The sequence below is a fragment of the Tupaia chinensis genome, unplaced genomic scaffold, assembly GCF_000334495.1.
Source record: "Tupaia chinensis unplaced genomic scaffold, TupChi_1.0 Scaffold000354_1, whole genome shotgun sequence".
NCBI lineage: Eukaryota > Metazoa > Chordata > Mammalia > Scandentia > Tupaiidae > Tupaia > Tupaia belangeri.
This window is the reverse complement of record NW_006159849.1, coordinates 10,031,832-10,051,682: the sequence shown is the minus strand read 5'-3', so window position 1 is coordinate 10,051,682 and position 19,851 is coordinate 10,031,832. Positions and strand designations below refer to the sequence as shown.

Below are 19,851 nucleotides of genomic sequence, written 5' to 3'. Positions count from 1 at the left end.
CACATGGGAAAGAGAAAGAGAAAGGTACTTTTGACATTCTCACTATGTCAAGATCCTTCCACTACAGCCTCCCAATTAGCTAGTATTGCAAGTGTGTATAGCTGCACCTGGCATGTTCAGTTTGACCTGGGAGCTGAACCTCTGCCTCCCATGTGGCTTCCAGCCTTCCAGATAGTGGGGTTTCCCTGTGTGCTACTGTAGCCTGGGCTCCAAGGCTCTAGTTTTAACCTAAATTAATTTTTTTACTATGTGTAAGTTGATGTAAAGATGAGAAAAATGCTTGTCCTCTAGTAGACAGGTATAAGATAAGTAAAACACATGTTTTAGAGAACAAAGGATAGAATGAGTAATTCTGCCAAAGTGCTGCGCCTGGTTACAGTGAGGAAATGATACCAATTATGTGATCAGCCTTACACAGAGTTGGGAAAGGGCCTATTCTACTTAGAGAATGGTGAATTCTGTGTGTTGGGAGCATAGAGTGCATCAGGGAAGTGACAGAAAGTGAAAGTGGGAAGGTGGAATGGGACTCTTTTGAAAGGCAGGAGCAAACCAACCTAGATACATGTGGCTCTTAGCCTGTGGGACTCCATGAAATGACTCGTACATGGAAAACTGAAATGACTTGTTCACCTGGCAGGTCATAAAACTCTGACTTAACAGAATTCCCTTAAGACATCGGTTGAAATGAACAGAGATGGTCTAGAACATACAGGGATTCAGCTCTAAGTTGGGCTCTTCCAAGTGTGGGTGAACATCTTGGGAGATGTGCTTTCTGAGTAGGCAGACTCTGCCATTTGTTCTGAACTGAATCATTACTGTTTTCTTTTAACACTGGCTACTTTTCTTCTGTCCCCTTCTCTATCCTCCGATGTAGTCAGCCATGGCCTGAATGCCAGTACTTATTCCCTACTCTCTTCCTTACCTTCCCACTCCATCAGTAACCAAACCTTGTCGATTCCAGCTCCTTAATGTCATTTGGGTTTTCTTCTACCTCCACTGCTTGTGACTAAGCCCCAAGCTCCCATCATGTCTTGGTTAAACCCCTGCAGCAACCTCCTACTGGATCTCCCCACTTCAGTCCTTTGTCTTCATGAGGGGTGTGTCCAGGGTGAGGTTGTTGAAATCGCAGCCTGATATTATCAGTGAGTTACAGAGAAGTCTGTGAAAGAAACAAGTGATTCTCAGAGAGTATAAAGGAATGTCATACAGGATTCAGGGGCTAGCAGATGGTGTGGAGGTTAAGGCAGCTTGATCCCATGTGGCCACCATCTACACAGTTTGAGTCCTAGACCAGGTGGCTTGAAAAACACACTGGACACACCAAAATACCAAGAAGAGAATGGAGGAGAAGGGATTCTGCCTTGGCCATCTCCCCTGGAGGGTGATTTCTTACCCTCCCCACCATATTCTACAACCTTTCCCCAGCAAGCACATGTACCCTATAGCAAATAATAAATACGTACATACACATATACATATATACATACATACATACATATATGGTCAATACTCCAAAAGGCTGTAATGGGTAGGATTATGAATTTGAGATAAGCAATTATAATGAAATGACATGCAGGGTTCTGTGAAGCACCATGTAAATTTTTTTTTTTTTTTGAGAGATTTTCACTATAGGGCGCATGCGCTCGCCAGACAGACAGAGACAGACAGAGAGACAGAAAGAGAGAAATCACCCCCAAGGGGGGATGGTCACGCCGCAATCCCTTCTCCTCCATTCTCCTCTCAGGATCCTAGGCACGCACGCACACGCACCCAGCGTGAGTTTTAAGCCACCGGGTCTGGGACGCGAACTGCGGTCGACTACGAGGGAGTCCAGCAACATAGCCATTACGCTAACTGCTGGTTCCTGCGCCATGTAAATTTTTGAACAAATATTAAGTCATTGGGAAGGTCATGACATATTTTTCTGTGTTTTTGTATGCAGAAAAGCATCATTACTTTCCTGACAACTGAATATTAAAAATTTTTTTTCCTTTTTTTAGGTTTTTGACATAGGTGTGTGCTCTTGCTAGGAAGAGACAGAGATGGTGAGAGGAAAAGTGAGAAATCACACCACCCCCGCCAGGGGGGTGAATAGCCACACCTTAACCACTTCTCCTAGGATTTGGGGCATGCATACACATATGCCAAGTGATTTTCAAGCTACCAGGTCTGGGACTCAAACCATGGTTGACCATGTAGTATCTAGCACCTTAACCACCATACCACCTGCTAGCCCAGTAAAAACATTTTAAAGTGAAAAAAAGCTGACCCTGCAAGTTTCAAAATTCACATTGGCTTGAAAGTCGAACATATTTTTCTTGTTAAATTGCTAAAAATTTATTTAAAAATTACATTATTGGCAGAGGTAAGAGAAAGATATGGGCAATTTTTTTTTCCTCCAAACTTAATGTAATTATAGAGAAGTCATACATTTTGGTTACAGTGCCACTTCTGGAAATAACACTTTAAAAGTTATAAAAAATGTATTTAGTCATTGAGTAAAATAATGAAAATGCAGGGAAAATTAGAAATACAATATCTTTTAGAACATATTTTCTTTGATATCTTTTGTGTTTCTAATTACATTCTAGTGGAATTATTGGTTAAAACCTGTTTGAACAATTTAAAAACCTGTTTCATATTTATTTAAAAATTCTTTAGAATAAAGAAAAGTTCTGGAAATGGATAGTAATCATGGTTGCACAACCTTGTGAACATACTTAATGCTGCTGCTGATAAAACTAAATATGGTTAAGGTGATAAATTTTATGGTATATATATTTATCATCATAGAAAAGGTCTAAAAAAGAAAACAATAAAAGGAAAAAATTCTTTTCATGATTTTATAAAAAGGAAATTGTTTAAGGACATTAACAAAATATTATGGCAATTCGGTTATATGCTACAAAGCTTTAGGAACATCTATAATTTTATACCCAGCAGTTGTGTAACTACTAATTTATCCTAATGTAATTACAAAAGATAAAAACATATTGATAGACAAAAACATTCTTTCAGATTTTATCAGTATACACTTCCACTATCAGGCTAATTAGTATTTCCATTTTAATACATACCCAACCACCTCACTTAGTTTTATTATCTGTTTAGAGTGTTTAAGGACATTTTATCCAGCTTCTATTCATATTCCTTGAAATCTTGTTAAAGGCAAGAATATTTTTGCAGACCATATTATGGTTATAAATATGTTAATATGAGAAATTTGGGTAACAGGTAAAAGGCTAATGATTCATTGGGTTATCAGGGGTCAGAATCTCCATTGTTAGTGGTTCAATGCAGATACATAAGTAAAAGAGAATCAGGTAAAATTTACACAATGCTATATTACCAAAAAGATAGCAGCTCAAATGTAATTAATTTTTTTATTGTGTTTTACAGGAATGACTGGATTCGAGTTGGCCTCTGTTATCCATCAAACACAAGTTTTCAGGTTACCTTTGGATTTTTGCAGCGGCAGAATGGCTCTTTATCCAAAATTGAAGAATATGAGCCTGTGCATTCGCTGGAAGAATTACAGAGGAAGCAGTCCGAGAGGAAATTCTACTTTGACGCTGGCACAGGGTAATGCAGGGGAACCAGGGAGTAAGAATTATTGCTATTTTTCTTTAATGGTAAAATTGCTAGTTCTTCAGCATAGCTAAGAATAGACGGTGATGTGATGGCTGTTTAGAAAAGCAGCTGATGTGGGTAATTCTCCGCACATCACTATTAGAGGCTTAGAGGGGACTAGAATGACTCATAATTATAGTTGGCAGTCGAAATCCGTCGAACGTGTTTGCCGTATGCCTATTAAGGCAATTTAGAGAGAGAAATTATCCCTGTCAGTGAACAACCAGTAGGCCCAATGGAAAATTAAAAGAATTTTTTTCATGACAACTCTTAAGATGATTATTTACACGTGATCTAGTTTGTAGTTCAGTGAATGCTTACTTTTCACTTCCTACTGACTTAAATCTGTCTCTCAAACTGACCCTGAGTTTCTTTTGAATCACTGTATAACCATGGCATATTTGCTTTCAACTTTCTCTAGGCTGCATCTTTCCACTTTTTAATTCTAATCCTGTTGTCCTGGGGTCCTGTTGGCTTTGTCTGCTTTTGTCCAGGACAGTCTCTCAGCCTTGGGGTTATGGTAGGCTCACTCTCCTGTTCTCTTCCAGCAAGTGGCATGCTCCCTCAGTCTTCTTCCTTTAGCATTCCCACTATGTGCCGTTTTCTGGATCCTACAAAGATCCTGATATAATTAAGAAGCATTTTCTTCTGCTAATTCAGTCCATTGAAGGATGTGGGCATGCAACACAAGTAATTAGCAAAAGGTTTAAATGCTGTAAGTTCTATAGTGGGATATTCATTCTGCCTTTTGGAGTAACTCAGATCAGCTTAGACTAACCAGTGATGTCCTGAGAGGATTACACTGGAGATAACGCCTGAGGAACAATCAGGAGGTGATAGATGATAAGATGGGTGAGGTTTCCCAGGCAAAAGCAACAGTGTGCATAAGTGCATGGAAGCATGGAAGAACGTGGCATGGCATGTTTGGGCAAAGGCAAAAATTTCAGAGTGGGAGGAGATAGCAAGACTGGGAGAGTGAAGTGGGCGTTCATTCATGAAGTGCCTATTTGCCATTCAGTAAGACACAGTACATTTGCCTTCCAGGATCCACAGCAGCCAATGTGATCAGCTGAAAAATTCTATCATAATTATTCCTGATTTTCAATTTCTAACTAGACTTAACCAACCTGTACTTTTATTCGGTACATAACTGAGTTTCCACTTTCCCAGTTGCTTTTCCATAAAAATGAACAAAACACCCAAGTTTGTAAGGACATTCTGGTGACCACGAAATAATGATTAAATGTGTAAAGAGATGGGAAATAGTTTCTGGTCTGTGTATTTCAAAAATCCCTCTACTTCTGGGAACCAGCAGTTAGCGTAATGGCTATGTCGCTGGACTCCCACGTAGTCGACCGTGGTTCGTGTCCCGGACCCGGTGGCTTAAAACTCACGCCGGGCGCGTGTGCGTGCGTGCCCAAGATCCCGAGAGGAGAATGGAGGAGAAGGGATTGCGGCGTGACCATCTCCCCTGGGGGGTGATTTCTCGCTTTCTGTCTCTATGTCTCTCTCTGTCTGTCTGGCGAGCGCACGCGTCCTACAGTGAAAATCTCCCAAAAAAAAAAAAAAATCCCTCTACTTCTTAAATTCTAATCCTTTTCAATTCTATTCATTTTGATTATTTTAATTACATATCAAAAATCCATACCTAGTCGGGTCTCTGTCGCTCCTTATGTTTATATATTAAACTTATTGGATATTGGGACAGTGGCTGATTTTTACCCTCTACTTATAACTTTGCCTTATTCACTGACCTCATATTAAAATGTGATTTTGTTATCTCCAGGGATCGATCACATTTGTGTAAGTCCTTTAGAATTTGACTTCCTTTGAGTTCGAAGGACTGGGTTTATTGACTGACATTAGACTACTGCCTAGAAGTTAGATTTTACTATTTATCTTGGCAGTAATGGGTAATTAGAGTGGGAGGGACTGTCTGCTTTTGGCCCAAGTACAGATGGAAGACCCCAGGCCCATCTGCTGTTGGTAAACATCACAGGAATTGATTTGAGACTATTATCTTGGCCTTAGCCAAACAGGTCAGAGTTGCTATTTTATTTTTCTAGTTTTGTACCTTGAATCAAAATGCTTCATGAACTGAAAAGAAAAAAAAGACAAAATAAGAATAAACCACACTTATTTACAAATTCTCAAAATCACCACAAATATAGTTTTCCAAGAAAATTTCAAGCCAAGCCAAATTCCATCCTTCCAAATTACCTATTGAACTAATTCAAACCAGAAATCAAATCTGATCTCTTCCAGAACTGAACCATAGTATCAAAATATTTTCCACAGTGGCATTATTATATTTGACTCAAAACCCTAGGAGGAGAGAAAGGAAAGAGAAATAACTTTATTAGTTTTATCATTTATATTTTAAAGGGAAAGTTATCTCATTGGAGGAATATCCCTATTGGCCAGGAGGCAAGTTGAGGCATTTTCTGAATTTTTGAGAGTGACTCTAATACCCAATAAATTGGTGTCTGTTCTGTGCAGGCTACTGTTTTTGTATCTCAAAGCCAAAAGCCACAGGGATGGCCACAGTTACTGTTCATCTCAGGGATGTGAAAGAGTCAAGATCCAGGCGGCAACAGACTCAAAGGACGTCAGTGACTGCATGGCCAGAGCGTACCCACGGTTCTACAGGAGGCCCTCCGTGGTCAAGCCCATGCCGTCCATGCTCACTGGACCCTGCCACGGCTGTGGCACCCGTCAGGTAAACAGGCAAGAAGAGTGGGCTGTGGCCTTGGAGAAGAAGCCAGTGGGTGTCTTTGCCTAGGAGCATGTTTTTCAGAAACATCTTTGTTCATTTATACTTGATGATGTCTCCTGAATTTTGGTCCATCCTAGGTTGTGATGCCCATAGTCCAAATTCATAATAAAATACTTTCCTCTCATGATACATCAATTTACCCTGAGTGGCTATGGATTTTACATGGTTTGAAATGAGAGGCGCTATCAAGGTCATCCTTTTTTCTTTTTCAGATGTGTGGTCCTGTTACAATATTGCCATTGAGTTTATACACCAGAGATGTGTTAAAACACACACACACACACACACACACACAAACAAAAATACCTTTGTTTTATTGGTCATGTGAAATTTCTTTTCAAACAATGTGGCTCATATAAAAATTCTATTATATATAGAAAAAATGGTTTCCTTTTTAAATTTGCTATAAGGCACCGTATATTTGCAGGAGGGAAACAGAGAAAGGAAAGGAGGGGAAGTGAGAAAGCCCTTCCTAGGGGAGATGACCACACTGCAGTCGCTTCTCCTCCATTCTCCTCTCGGGAATTTGGCTATGCACACTCACACAAGCAGCATGTTTTTTAAGCCATCCGGTCCCAGTCTTGAACCTTGCAAGTTGGCCATGTGGAATCCAGCTGTCTTAACTACCATGCCACTTCACTGGCCCTGTTTCCTTTTTTATATACACATATATTGAGAATTTATTTTATTTTATTTTTGTTAGCGAGGGATATGTACCTCGAACAGGGTCTTTATATCATGATCTATCCCCCATCTCACTCAGCCCAGATTATGGGCACGTGTGTGAAACTGGTGTTCTCGGGGTAAGGGGGGTGGGGTGTCCAGGACTGTGCCCTATAGTAAAACTGAAAAGGAAAGGACCAAAATGTATATATATAAACACACACGCACACACACACATGTCTGGTTAGAAGTGAAAATGCTTCTCTAGACATATTCTCAAGGAGATGGCCACCTCTGGATCTGTAGAAATGATGGCAATGAAAGTAAATCCAAAGCATGAGCTAAAATTGGGCATACACGTGGGGTCCAGATGCAGTCAAGCTAGTTCTTAATGAAAAAGAACCCTAGAGCTAATACTGCCCTGATTCTGTTTCATCTTTAAACACACAGATGTGAGCAAGCCAAATGTCTCTCAGTGTGGTGTCCGGACACTGCCCGGTCCTGTTCAACAAGCAGCGCGGGCTGAGGCTCAGCGGTGTGTGCCTTAACGAGGCCTGCAAGGGAGTCTCTTATATGTTCATTTGCATTCCACTGAAGACTTTTTCTTTTTTAATTTGCCAAAGGGCATGTGCACTTGCTGGAGACAGAGACAGAGAGAGAGAGAAAGCACCCCCCTAGGGGATAGTCATGCCATTTTACCTTATGGGATTTCAGGCTTGTACTCACATGCCCCTGGTGTGTCCCTCTAGCTGCTGGGTCCGGAACTCAGACCTTGCAGTCAGCCATGTGGGATCTAGCCACTGTAACCCCCATGCCACCAGCTGGCTTGAGGATTTTTTAAAAAGCAAAAATTGCCACAAAAAAGCATACTGCCTATTAATATGGAGAAAACACTTAGTTTTTTTTTTAAGAATTATTTCATTTTCTTTATTCATTCATGTATTTTAATATGACCAGAGAGAGGGAGAGAAAAAGTGAGAAAGCAAGACCACCAGGTCTGGGACTCGAACCATGGTCAGCTATGTGGGAGTGTCCAGCACCTTAATTACTGAGCCACCTCTGGCACCCACTTAAATAGTTTCTTAACATTCTAAACAATTTGAGAAAATAAAATTTGTTCTGCACATGGAGAAGCTCTTTATTCTCCTAGCCCCCCCCCTTTTTTTTCTTTTTTCATTTGCTTTGTCCATTTGTGGCAGAGCTGAGAGGAAAAGATTTATTTACACTTCCCATTGGGATGAATAATTATTTTTTAATGCCACCTCACTGTCACAGTGTGTTTCTCATGTCCCTGAGCCACCTCTATTCTAAAATATAAGTAAAATCAAAACCCAAGCAACCCAACACACATATAAAGCTCATGTATGTGAAGAAGGATATATAGGTTTTTGCCTGTCTCATATGATATTTTGACTGTTAAAGTGACATTTCAAAGCCCAACCATGGGATGCAGGCAGTAGGGGCTCTGCTGCACAATACTGGAAACCATATATGAAGACTCCAGGTTCAAGTCCTGGGCTCACCTGGCTGGCTGCAGGATCCTGTTTTGAAGATCCTGCTGAGAATCCAACTCTCCCTCTCTCTTTTTCTCTCTTTCTCTCTCTCTTTCTCAGGAAATAAGTTAGCTTTTTTAAAAGTGACACTTTTAGAATCATCTTTGTGAAGTACATTTTCTGGTCTAATCTCAAGCTACGTTTTTGAAGAAAGTATTTCATTATTAAAAATACTTTATAGGATTTATAAGATAATGCATATTATATTGTAAAAAATAATGTAATCGTCATTGGAAATATTCTAGGCTAGCCTGTTAAGTAGTTGTATGCCTGTTCTTTATTTTTCGCACATGAAACATTAAATAGAGCTCTTTTTTTTTTTTTAAGAATTATTTTATTTAACTTTATTTATTTATTTATTTAAATTTGACCAGAGAGGGACAGAATGAGAAAGAGAGAGGGAAAGTGAGAAAGCAAGCCGCCAGATCTGATCATCAAACTGTGGTCGGCCATATAGGGGTCCAGTGCCCTTAACCAACACACCTCCTGTCAGCCTCGAGAGTTCATTTTTTTTAATCAGTATTTTGATTATTGGGGTCAGCAGGTGGCTTGGTGGTTAAGATGGCTGGATTCCACATGGCTGACTATGCAGTTGAGTACTAGACTTGGCATCTTGAAAAACATGCTGGCTGCATGTGTGTGCATGCCCAGATCCCATGAAGAGAATGGAGAAGGGAGTGCAGCATGGTCACCCCTCAGGGGTGTCTTTTCACTTTCCCTCTCTCTGTCTCTGGCTGTGTCTTATGCAAGTGTACTCACCTACAGCAGAAATTCACAAACAAAACAAAAAGTCATTGAATTTGTCATTGGTCATTGAATTTGTGCAATAGCAAGTATTCGATATCTGGGAACATTACTTTTTTTGGAAATTTGAGAATGTTATTTATTTATTTATTTGCCAAAGAATGTCTGTACTCACCAGAGAGAGAGGGAGAAAAACACCCCTTTATGGGGCACGGTCATGCCACAGTCTCTTCTCTTCCATCTCTCCCTCCTTTCAAGATTTCGGGCACCCTGGCCGCCTACCTACATGAACCTGGTGTGCTCTCAAAGCCACTAGGATGGGGATTCAGACTGCATGGTCAGCCACGTAGGATCCAGTTCCCTGGGCCACAGAGGGGTGACGGGACCAGCCTGGGTGTTTTTGTTCTAAATGTCAAAACCAAATAATGTATATTAGAAATAAATAGGAAAAATTACATTAATTTTTGATCCCCCCCCAAACCTGAGACTTTAATAAAATATCCAGCTTAGTATTGCAGTGATTATTTGTTCTTGCAGTGGAAGTGGTTGACATCTATAAGCGCTCTTTTAAAAAGTTTATGGAAATGCATATTATGAAAAGATTATGGATGGATTTAAAAATAAACTTGACTTGTAGTTAACTCCACTTTCCCATGAACTTTTTAAAGTTTCCTTGTATTTATATGAACTGTGAACTCTTTTTAAAAATTGATTTGTGCGAGCAAGAGAGTAAGAAAAAAACAGTAACAACCCCAACATGGTCTTTGTTCTGTTTTTTGTTTTAATTTTGCTAAAGGGCATATGCGCTCGCCAGTGAAGACCGATAGAGGGAGATTGGAGCATGGTCACACCGTAGCCTCTTACGCATTTGTCTGTTCTATCAGGATTTGGGGCACACACACATACATGCTGGCATTTTCCTTAAGCTGCTGGGTCTGGCCATGTAGGATCCTGCTGTCTTAACTATCAAGCCATCGACTCAGTCTTCAGTAGGGTCTTGACTCTCAGCTCCAGCCATCCCTAGAGCATATGCTCAGTGTACTCAGGGAGGATTCTGGATGCAAACCCAGAAGCTTCCCCATGAGTCAGCCTCACGGTGTCTATTTCACCTCCATGCTATTATCTGGCCTGACAATGTACTTTTAAGTGCAAATCGTTGGAGAGCTAAAAGGGCTTTAGAAAGAGAAGAGAGCTTTTAAGGAGACTGGGAATAATCTGGGGAAGGAAAAGAGAAAAAGAGCACTCGGGAAGGGAACGGCATTGGCAAAGACAGTGTCAGGAAATAAGACAAACCCTGGTAGGAAAGTGGGAGAATGGCCTGCTGCTGAATGTGGCAGACAGAGAGAAACAGGGGCCTGCATATAAAGCATGGCCCCATTTATGACACTGCGCAGGGCTTGGAGAGGAGCAGAGACCCTGTCACGTACAAGGCCACTGAAAGTCTTCAAATGGGGTAGTCCTTGTTATCTAAACTTTTCTCCTCAGTCCTAGAGGGGCTGATTTCCAATTCAGGACGACTGGACTGAAAAGGACTTTTAAAAAGATTCATGCCTATTTTTGTATGAAATGATGACAAAGATTTACCTGTCAGACACATTTTTTAAAAAGCTGCCAGAGGGTACATGCGCTTTCCAGAAAGAGACTGGGGGTGAGAGTGGGGGAAAAAAGCACCTCCCAGGGACCAGCAGTTAGCGTAATGGCTATGTCACTGGACTCCCACGTAGTCGACCACGGTTGGAGTCCCGGACCTGGCGGCTTAAATTCTCACCAGGCACGTGTGCGTGCGTGCCCAAGATCCCAAGAGGAGAATGGAGGAGAAGGGATTGCGGCATGGCCATCACCCCCTGGGGGCGTGATTTCTTGCTTTCTATCTTTCTGTCTCTTTCTGTCTTTCTGGAGAGTGCACGTGCCCTATATCAAAAAACCTCTCAAAAAAAAAAAAAATGTACCCCCTCCAGTGGGGCATGGTCACACTTTAATCTTGTCTTCATTTCTCCATTCTGTCAGGATTTGGGGCACACATGCACATGAGTTTGACGTGTTTTATGAACCACTGGATTCGAACCACTGTTGGCCATGTGTAATCTGGCTCTCATAAGCACCAGGCCCACGAGGTCAGGCCACTGTGAAGCACATTCCTTCAGTCATTTTTTGAATTGGTTTTACTTTATGCTTACTTGAAACTGGGGTTGTTTTATTGGGTCTTGAGGAAAGTCAAGATGCATTTTGCATAGAAAACACAGAAAACTGTCATGACTGTCCTGATGCTCTCATAGAAAATGAGGACCGTGACAGTGACTGAATTAAGACTGTGAAAAGATGGAATTCCAGATCATGAAGTATGTGCAAAAGTGCAGAGAAAAACACCGCTGGCTTTGATATAAGTGAGTTTATTTTGAGGATGCTGAGGAAGAAAGATGCAGTCACTATAAATATGGAACTTCTTCCCCGCCTAGGTGGTGTTCACTAGTGATCCTCATAAAAGCTACCTCCCCGTGCAGTTCCAGTCACCCGGTAAAGCAGAAACTCAGCGCGGAGACCCTTCTGTTATTTCTGTAAGTACCATCTGGTGCTGTCCTCGTCCGTTCGGGCTGCTGTACCAAAATGCCATCGCCGGGGTGGATGGAATAAATGATGGAATTTTCTCTCCCATAGTTCTGGAGGCAGGGTCAAAGCACCAACAGAGTTAGTTTGGGAAAGTTGCGTGGATCATAGATGGTGGCGTCTCACTACTTTCTCACAGGATGGAAGCGTGGATGAGTCATTCTTGCTTCTTTTGTAAGGGCATTAATTACATTCATTAGGGTTCCATCCTCAGGTCCTAGTCACCTCCCCAAGGCTCCACCTCCAGATATCATTCACTTAGCATTTGCATTCTGGGAGACACAGCATTCAGGCCATAGTGGATATGTACATGGCTTAAGCTTCTTGCTTACATTTTCCATCCTGGTGATATAGATTGCTTCTGGCAGTAGCCACTGGTTTGTAACCAGATTTTAATTACTGGTAGCAAGCAATACAATAGACAGAGCATAGACACATTCTAAAATTCCTGGGGTTTTTCTAAAAAAATTATTTAATTATATTTTTATTATTATTATTTTTTATTTGCCATAGGACATGAGTACTCACCAGAGAGAGAGAAAGAAAGAAAGAAAGAGAGAGAGAGAGAAAGTGAGAAAACAAGCCACTAGGTCTAGTACTTGAATCATGGTCGGCCATGTGGGAGTCTAGTGCCTTAACCACCATGCCACCTACTGGCCTCAAAGTTTGTATTTTCTAAATAAATTATTCTTATTTTCTTGGTTTTTAAACCCAAGTATTTGTTTTAAATTAATTTATTCCATAAACAAGTGAGAGAGAGAGAGACAGAATATCCTAACAGTGTCCCAGTGCCACTCAGAGAGATCTTTAGACTTGAACCAGGAACCTTCTCACGTGGGATTGCCTTGGAGAGCATCATGTTTACTGCTATCCCTCCATCTGGCCCATATGATTTTTTTTTTTTCCTGAGTAGTTTGTGTTTCCTGATTACTTTTAGGCGAATGTTAAAATTTGTTCACATTAGTTTCCACTCACTAATAGTGTTCCATGTTACTCATTTCATTTCTTGAAGAGGAGAATCATTTTTGGTTAAAAACAATTGCCATAGGCAGTCAATATGTTGAAACTATACTTAACCTTATCTTTTGAAACTTAAAATAAACTTCCAAGTTGTTTTTGATATGGGAAAGAAATGAAAGTTTTTCCATCTTTTTGGCTTTTTAAGGTTGCCGATCTCCTGGGTTTTTGTTTGTTTGTTTGTTTGTTTTGAAAAAAGTAAATTTACAAAGTGTTGCTTGTCTTTTCTGAGTGAGTGGTAGAAGTGTAGACATGAATCTTAGTGCTAACAGTAGAATTGGAGCTTACAGTCAAGTTAGCCACTGGGAACCCAGCTTCAGCCTGTGGTCTGTCCCAAATCTGGTTGATCTGGGTGCCCCCTATACTGACCTTTTAGGGTAACAGGTGTCCAGTCATCCAACTAATTCTCCCCCAGGAACTGTACCCAGTTTCACATGGTCACATTAGAGGCTCAGTCTTTTTCAGTGATGAGCAACATAGTCACAAATCTATGTACAAGGGGTCTGCAGAAAGTTCATGGGCACATAACAAAAACTCTGGATGGATTTTAAAAACTTTATGCGCCAAAATAAACTCATACTCTAATTCTATTTTTCACGCACTTTTTGAAGTCCCCTCATATATGTGGACAAAATTTTACTTTACTATTTTCTAATTGTCTTTACTATAGTAAACTATGCATAACATGAAATTTGCCATCATAAGTATTTTTCAGAGATACAGAATACATTCTTTCATAGTATTGTGTACCCTCTCCCATCTAGCTTCAGAATTTAAATCTTGCTTAACAACTCTGATTTAAGAATATCCCTTACTTAAGTATAGCACAAAGATTCTCCAAGTCTGTAGTGATACCTGTCCCCCTGCTAGCAGTCCTTTACTCCATAACGTGTTCGTGATAATCTTTGATGGGCATGAGATCTGGTAGCTCAGTGTCCTGGTGCAGCTGGCTCCCAGCCTACTCAGGGAATCCAGTGGGAGCTGCAGTAGGGGAGCAAGCAGGTGGGTGCTGGGTTTCCCCACTCCCAAGCTCACTGCATCGTTGAAGAAGGTACAAAACAAATCCCAGGCAGGTTATGCTCCAGGGCCTAAAGGCACTGACGCCATTGCTGCACTTTGGGTGCCTGGGACCCTAGATCAGCCACAGAGCACCGTGTTTTGTCATATTTATTTCTAATACTTTGCACATGCATTACCTGAAAATTCCTTCCTGGGCATCATCCTCACAGCACTGCTTTAGTGTTCATGAAAAGTTTTGTGTTTCTTTTAACAGGTTTGAAAGGCACTTTAAATAAGGACAGTTTGCATGTGTTGGGGATCATTACATATGTTTTCTTAGATGCAACTCAATTTTTAAGTATTTTGATTTTTAAAAATAAAGAAATCATTTCTAGTCTTTCAGTGTATAAAATTTACTTCAGGGGGAACAGCAGGTGGTGTAGTGGTTAAGGTGATGAGCTCCCACATGGCTGACTGCAGCTCAGATCCCAGACCTGGTAGCTAGAACTTGTGCCTGTATGTGCGCGCATGTGTCCAAAATCCCAAGAGAAGAATGGAGGAGAAGAGATTGCACCGTGGTCATCCCCCCAGGGGGTGATTTCTTGCTTTCTGTCTCTCTGTTTCTCTTTTTCCAGCAAGCGCATGTGCCTTTTATAGCAAAAATCTCTAAAAATCAAAAGTTTACTTCAAGTACTTCAAGAACTATTTACTGGATTAGAGCAATTTGAACATAGCTAAAATTCTGTTTTGAATTCTGATGAGATCAGTAGTGATTGGAAATAAAATGAGTTTACCATAATTTCCCCAACCAAAAATAGGTATAGAAGTGAGAACATTTCTTCTTCATTAGCTTTTAGCCTATATCATTTAGAATTTATAAACAAAAACAGTGAATTTATGTTAAATTAGTGTTTGGCCCAATCAGTTTTTTTCTTTCTTTCTGGTTGAGCTATTAGTTTTTGAAAGTATCTAGAATTCTCCTTTAATGAAAAGGTCAAAAGTCATTAATTTAAAGTAGATGATTAGGAGAGTTCAGCTCACAATAAGTTTGAAACAAAATGTGGTAACCCCTTGTAGCTTAAATCCCAGTAAAATTACTACATTTTGTTTTCATTTTAGAGAGAGTTTTTTGCTGTAGGGAGTGTGTGCTCACCGGAGACACAGAGAGACAGAAAGCAAGAAATCAGCCCTCAGAGGCCACACCATACTCCCTTCTCCAATATCCTCTCGGGTTTTGGGGCACACATGCACACACACCCAGAGTGAATTTCAAGCTGTCAGGTCTGGGATTCAAACTGCAGTTGACTACATGGGAGTCCAGCGACATAACCATTATACCATCCTCTGGTCCCTGGGCTTCTACGCTTTTGTAAACCTAAACTCTGATGGGAAGTTTCAGTGAGTCAAGGGGTGATATACCTGGGGTCTTCAAATAGTTCATACTCATAGCATTGCTTTAGTTTTCATGAAAAGTTGTGTGTTTCCTTTAAGCAACAGGTTCTGGGGTACTTTGTGGATTGTCAAAAAACTATGGACTTCAGCTTTTTTTGTTTTTGCATAAAAGTAAACTCATACTACCATTCCATCTTTCCACCAGCTTTATTAAGCCTCCTCATATTTTCACACATATGTATGTGCATGTATGTTCTTTTCCCTGTTAATATAATACCTAGTGAGCAATCTGAGTTGTGATCCTGAGGCCGCCATCTAATCACTAACTTACAAAGCTTTCACCCCTGGAGTGTGTAAGAATGAAGGGCTCAGGCCCTGCAGAGAGAGTCACTCAGCTTAGTTGTGTGGGGGCTGTCGTGTCTTGCTCAGAGTATCTTACCCAGTCAGCTGAGATCAGTCAAGACAGAGACTATGGGAACACTGACACAGTTTCACATGTTGGTGGGGAATAAGTGAGATTTGGGTCCTGGAAAAATAATATGAATCATGGGTTTTGCAGATAGCAAGAAGGGGCTGGAGAGATGAGTCTCCGGGAGATGTTCCTGAAACTGTGGTAATGGCAGAGGCATTTTTATGTTCGCAGGTCAACGGCACCGACTTTACCTTCCGGAGCGCGGGTGTCCTTCTCCTCATTGTGGATGCCTGCAGCGTCCCATTCCGGTTGACAGAAAAGAAGTTTTTCTCTCTTGCTGATATCAGTCACATGGAAGAGTATTTAAAAACCAGCATCCCTCCAAGGTAGGCCCAGTCTGCTCTGTATCAGGAACAAGCCATCTTAAAATAGAGTCCTTCAAACAGATAACACCTGGTTAAGTCAGAGCTTCTGTGGTCTACTCGGTGGGCTTCAGGGCTCTGAAAAAAGTCGATTCATTCCTTTCTCACCTCAGATGTACTGCTGTGTGGTCTAAGTTGGTTATCATTGATAAGCCGTTGTTGACAACTGGCAGAATTTGAACATTGGAAGATTTTTGCAAATGGTGGGAGAGCTCTTAGAAGAAGAAAAACTCATTATTTGGAACATTGCTGATCTACTAAGCAGTCCGAGCAGGGTCAGCATGCCACAGTCCATCCACAGTCCATCCCCAGCCTCAGCCATTCCTGAGTCACGCACGTGCCTGACATGGACAAGAAGGTCTCTGGACTCAAACCCAGAACCCTCGCGTATGGGTCAGCCTCACAGAGTTATGTTGTACTGCTGTGCTGCTGCCAGGGCCCACTGTCCTACTCTGCAGTATATTTTGGGTCTACTTTGTACTCAGTTCACGCAGAAGGCTAATTACCATTTGGAGGCAGTTTTACCTTCACGGCCACGTGTTGCACGGATGCACTTTTTTACAGCCTTGTACTGTGACAGGAGGGCACCATCCCAGCGCTTGGACATACTGGAGAAGAGTACATTGACTTTCAGTGGCTGAGTGGTCTCTGTCTCTCTGTCTCTCTTTTTCTTAATTGCCAGGGGGCACATGTACTTGTCAGAGAGAAAACACCCCGCCACAGTGGGCATACTCATGCCACAATCATTTTTGTTCCTTTTCCTCATCTGGTCCTGATTTAGGGTGTGCATGCACATGTGCGTGGCATCGCAAGAGATTGGCCTGGGTAATTATGACTGATTGAAGGCCGGGCCTGCTGTGATCAGTCCTCTGCACTGATATTCTAAATTGAGTCACTGCTAATTTAGAAAGAGTAAACCAAGGAGCCACACCCATGTAAAACTTGAGAATCTTACTTTTAAGGAATATTAAGACTCATATTAAGAAAATAAGTTCCTGGGGCCAGCAGGTGGCATGGTAGTTAAGGCACTGGATTCTCACATGGCCAATCATGGTTTGATTCCTGGACTCTGCAGCTTGAAAATCACTCCAGGCATGTGTCTAAAACCCCAAAAGGAGACTGGAGAAGGGAATTGTGGTGGGTCTATCTCCTCTGGAGGCTGATATCTCACTTTCCCACTTTCTGTCTCTCTGTCTCTCTCTGGTGAGCACACACACACCCTATGGCAGAAACCTAAAAAAAGAAAAGAAAAAAAAAAAAGAGAGAGAGAAAGAGAAAATACATTACTGCCATTACTGAAGGATATGCAAAGAGAGTGACCCTATATCTGGATGGAAAAAATAATATTATAAAGATGTCACTCTTCCTAATTAAAATGTAAATTTCACACATTTCCATTATTATTCCAATAGATTACTTGTTGTACTTGATAGTTGATACTGAAGTTCATCTGGAAGAATGCATTTGGCGAAGTAGTAAAATATTTTTAAACAAATCACAGTAAAAAAGTGACTTGTCTTATTAGATATTACAATAAAATAAACCAGAAAGCGTAATTAAAACAGCAAAATGCTGATAGAGGAGAGATTAGGGAGAGAGAATTGAGAGTCTATAAGCAGATCGGATTACATGTGTTGGTTGACTGCATCATAAAGATGGCAGTTTCAAGCAAGAATAGGCTCTGTTTGTTTATTTTTAGAATTGGTGTTTACCCATTTACTTAATAATCAGATAAATAGAATATAAATAGATAAATAAAGCACCTAAAACAAAAGCATCCTCCCATGTCACAATCAGTTATTCTGTAAAAGAGCTGTGCCCCAAGCCCACCAGGTCATTTACCTGAGTGGCTTCTGGACTTCTCGATTTTGTTTTTTCCTACTCTGGTTTCCCTGCATTTTACCCCTTGTAATAGCAGCATGAGAAGTTCCAAGTGGGGAAGGGAATGAGGATTTGTAAGAGCTGGGGTGAAAAAGCATCTGGGGGGCAAGCAGGTGCCAGCCAGGGTGGTTAAGGTGCTGGACTCCCACATGGCCAACTGTGGTTCAAGTCCCAGACCTGGCAACTTGCTTTCTCACTTTCTTTTTCTCGATTAGGGCAAGAGAATTGAGAGTCTATAAGCAGATCGGATTACATGTGTTGGTTGACTGCATCATAAAGATGGCAGTTTCAAGCAAGAATAGGCTCTGTTTGTTTATTTTTAGAATTGGTGTTTACCCATTTACTTAATAATCAGATAAATAGAATATAAATAGATAAATAAAGCACCTAAAACAAAAGCATCCTCCCATGTCACAATCAGTTATTCTGTAAAAGAGCTGTGCCCCAAGCCCACCAGGTCATTTACCTGAGTGGCTTCTGGACTTCTCGATTTTGTTTTTTCCTACTCTGGTTTCCCTGCATTTTACCCCTTGTAATAGCAGCATGAGAAGTTCCAAGTGGGGAAGGGAATGAGGATTTGTAAGAGCTGGGGTGAAAAAGCATCTGGGGGGCAAGCAGGTGCCAGCCAGGGTGGTTAAGGTGCTGGACTCCCACATGGCCAACTGTGGTTCAAGTCCCAGACCTGGCAACTTGCTTTCTCACTTTCTTTTTCTCTGTGGTAAGTGCATGTGCCCTAAAGCAAAATTTAAAATAATAATAATAATAACTATTTTAAACCTTTGTGGCCAGCACCACCTTAAAAAACAAAGCATCTAGGCTTTTTTCTTTTCCGAGCTCTGCTTTCATCTACTATTTCTGTGTATTATATTCTATTCAGGAAGGTATTAAAATATATGAGGTGTGATTGACATGAGCTCTGATTTTTACCTACAGATCTATTGTTCTGTTGAGCACAAGAGGAGAAATAAAGCAGTTGAATTCAGATTCATTAGTACCTCTGGGATTAGCCAAACCAGCTCATCTTTATAACAAAGGTTTGTATTCCCGTGAGTCTATGAAGCTCCTAGGAGGCCAGCAACGTATACACTCTTATGGTGGAATTTAGCTACCAGACCATTTTTAAGGGCTTGCTTTGCAGGAGTGGGTACCATTAAGAAATAAGGGGGTGGTGTGTGGTGGTTCCACACTAGAGGAAGTGTGTTGGATGTGGTTTGTGGTTTGTCATTGGGGTAAGAGGAGGGTGCTGATGTGGAGTTCTTTCATAGCTAACTGCTTTGCTCAACTTCATCACCTCCGTCATTCATTCGTACGTGATAAATAATCGGAATGGGTTCTGATCGGCTGGAACGAGTAGCTGTACACATTCTACTTTTTATTGTTGTTGGTTTTTGTTTTAGGGAGTACCATATTTTTGGGGTTCTGCGGAAACTTTAAACCATCGTGGACTAAGCTCTTTACCAGTCCTGCTGGACAGGGCCTCGGGGTGCTCGAACAATTCATACCTTTGCAGCTGGATGAATATGGTTGTCCCAGAACTGTCACTGTTCGCAGAAGAGACCTGGAACTGTTAAAACAAGCTTCAAAAGCACATTAGAGACTAACTGTAATTTAAGTGCTGGGGGAAAAGAAAATGTGAACTAACTAACTTATTTAATTTATGGCATTTTAAAATGACACTGTTAACCCAATGGCACCATTTTCCTGTTGGATAAAAAAATGGGAGACAAGAAAGAGAGTAAAGTGATTGCTTTGATACCA

At 41.0% G+C, this 19,851-nt stretch overlaps 1 protein-coding gene across 1 annotated transcript in view; it reads left to right on the top strand.

Moving 5' to 3' along the window:
- CEMIP2 (cell migration inducing hyaluronidase 2) overlaps nucleotides 1-19,843 on the top strand; it is a 93,678-nt gene extending 73,835 nt beyond the window's left edge. Inside the window, 6 exon segments of the mRNA XM_027773434.1 lie at nucleotides 3,400-3,582; nucleotides 6,130-6,349; nucleotides 11,823-11,921; nucleotides 16,022-16,176; nucleotides 19,027-19,127; nucleotides 19,491-19,843. Of these exon segments, the coding sequence (XP_027629235.1) occupies nucleotides 3,400-3,582; nucleotides 6,130-6,349; nucleotides 11,823-11,921; nucleotides 16,022-16,176; nucleotides 19,027-19,127; nucleotides 19,491-19,687 (955 nt within the window). The 3' untranslated portion in view covers nucleotides 19,688-19,843.
- Nucleotides 19,844-19,851: the final 8 nt, after the last annotated feature.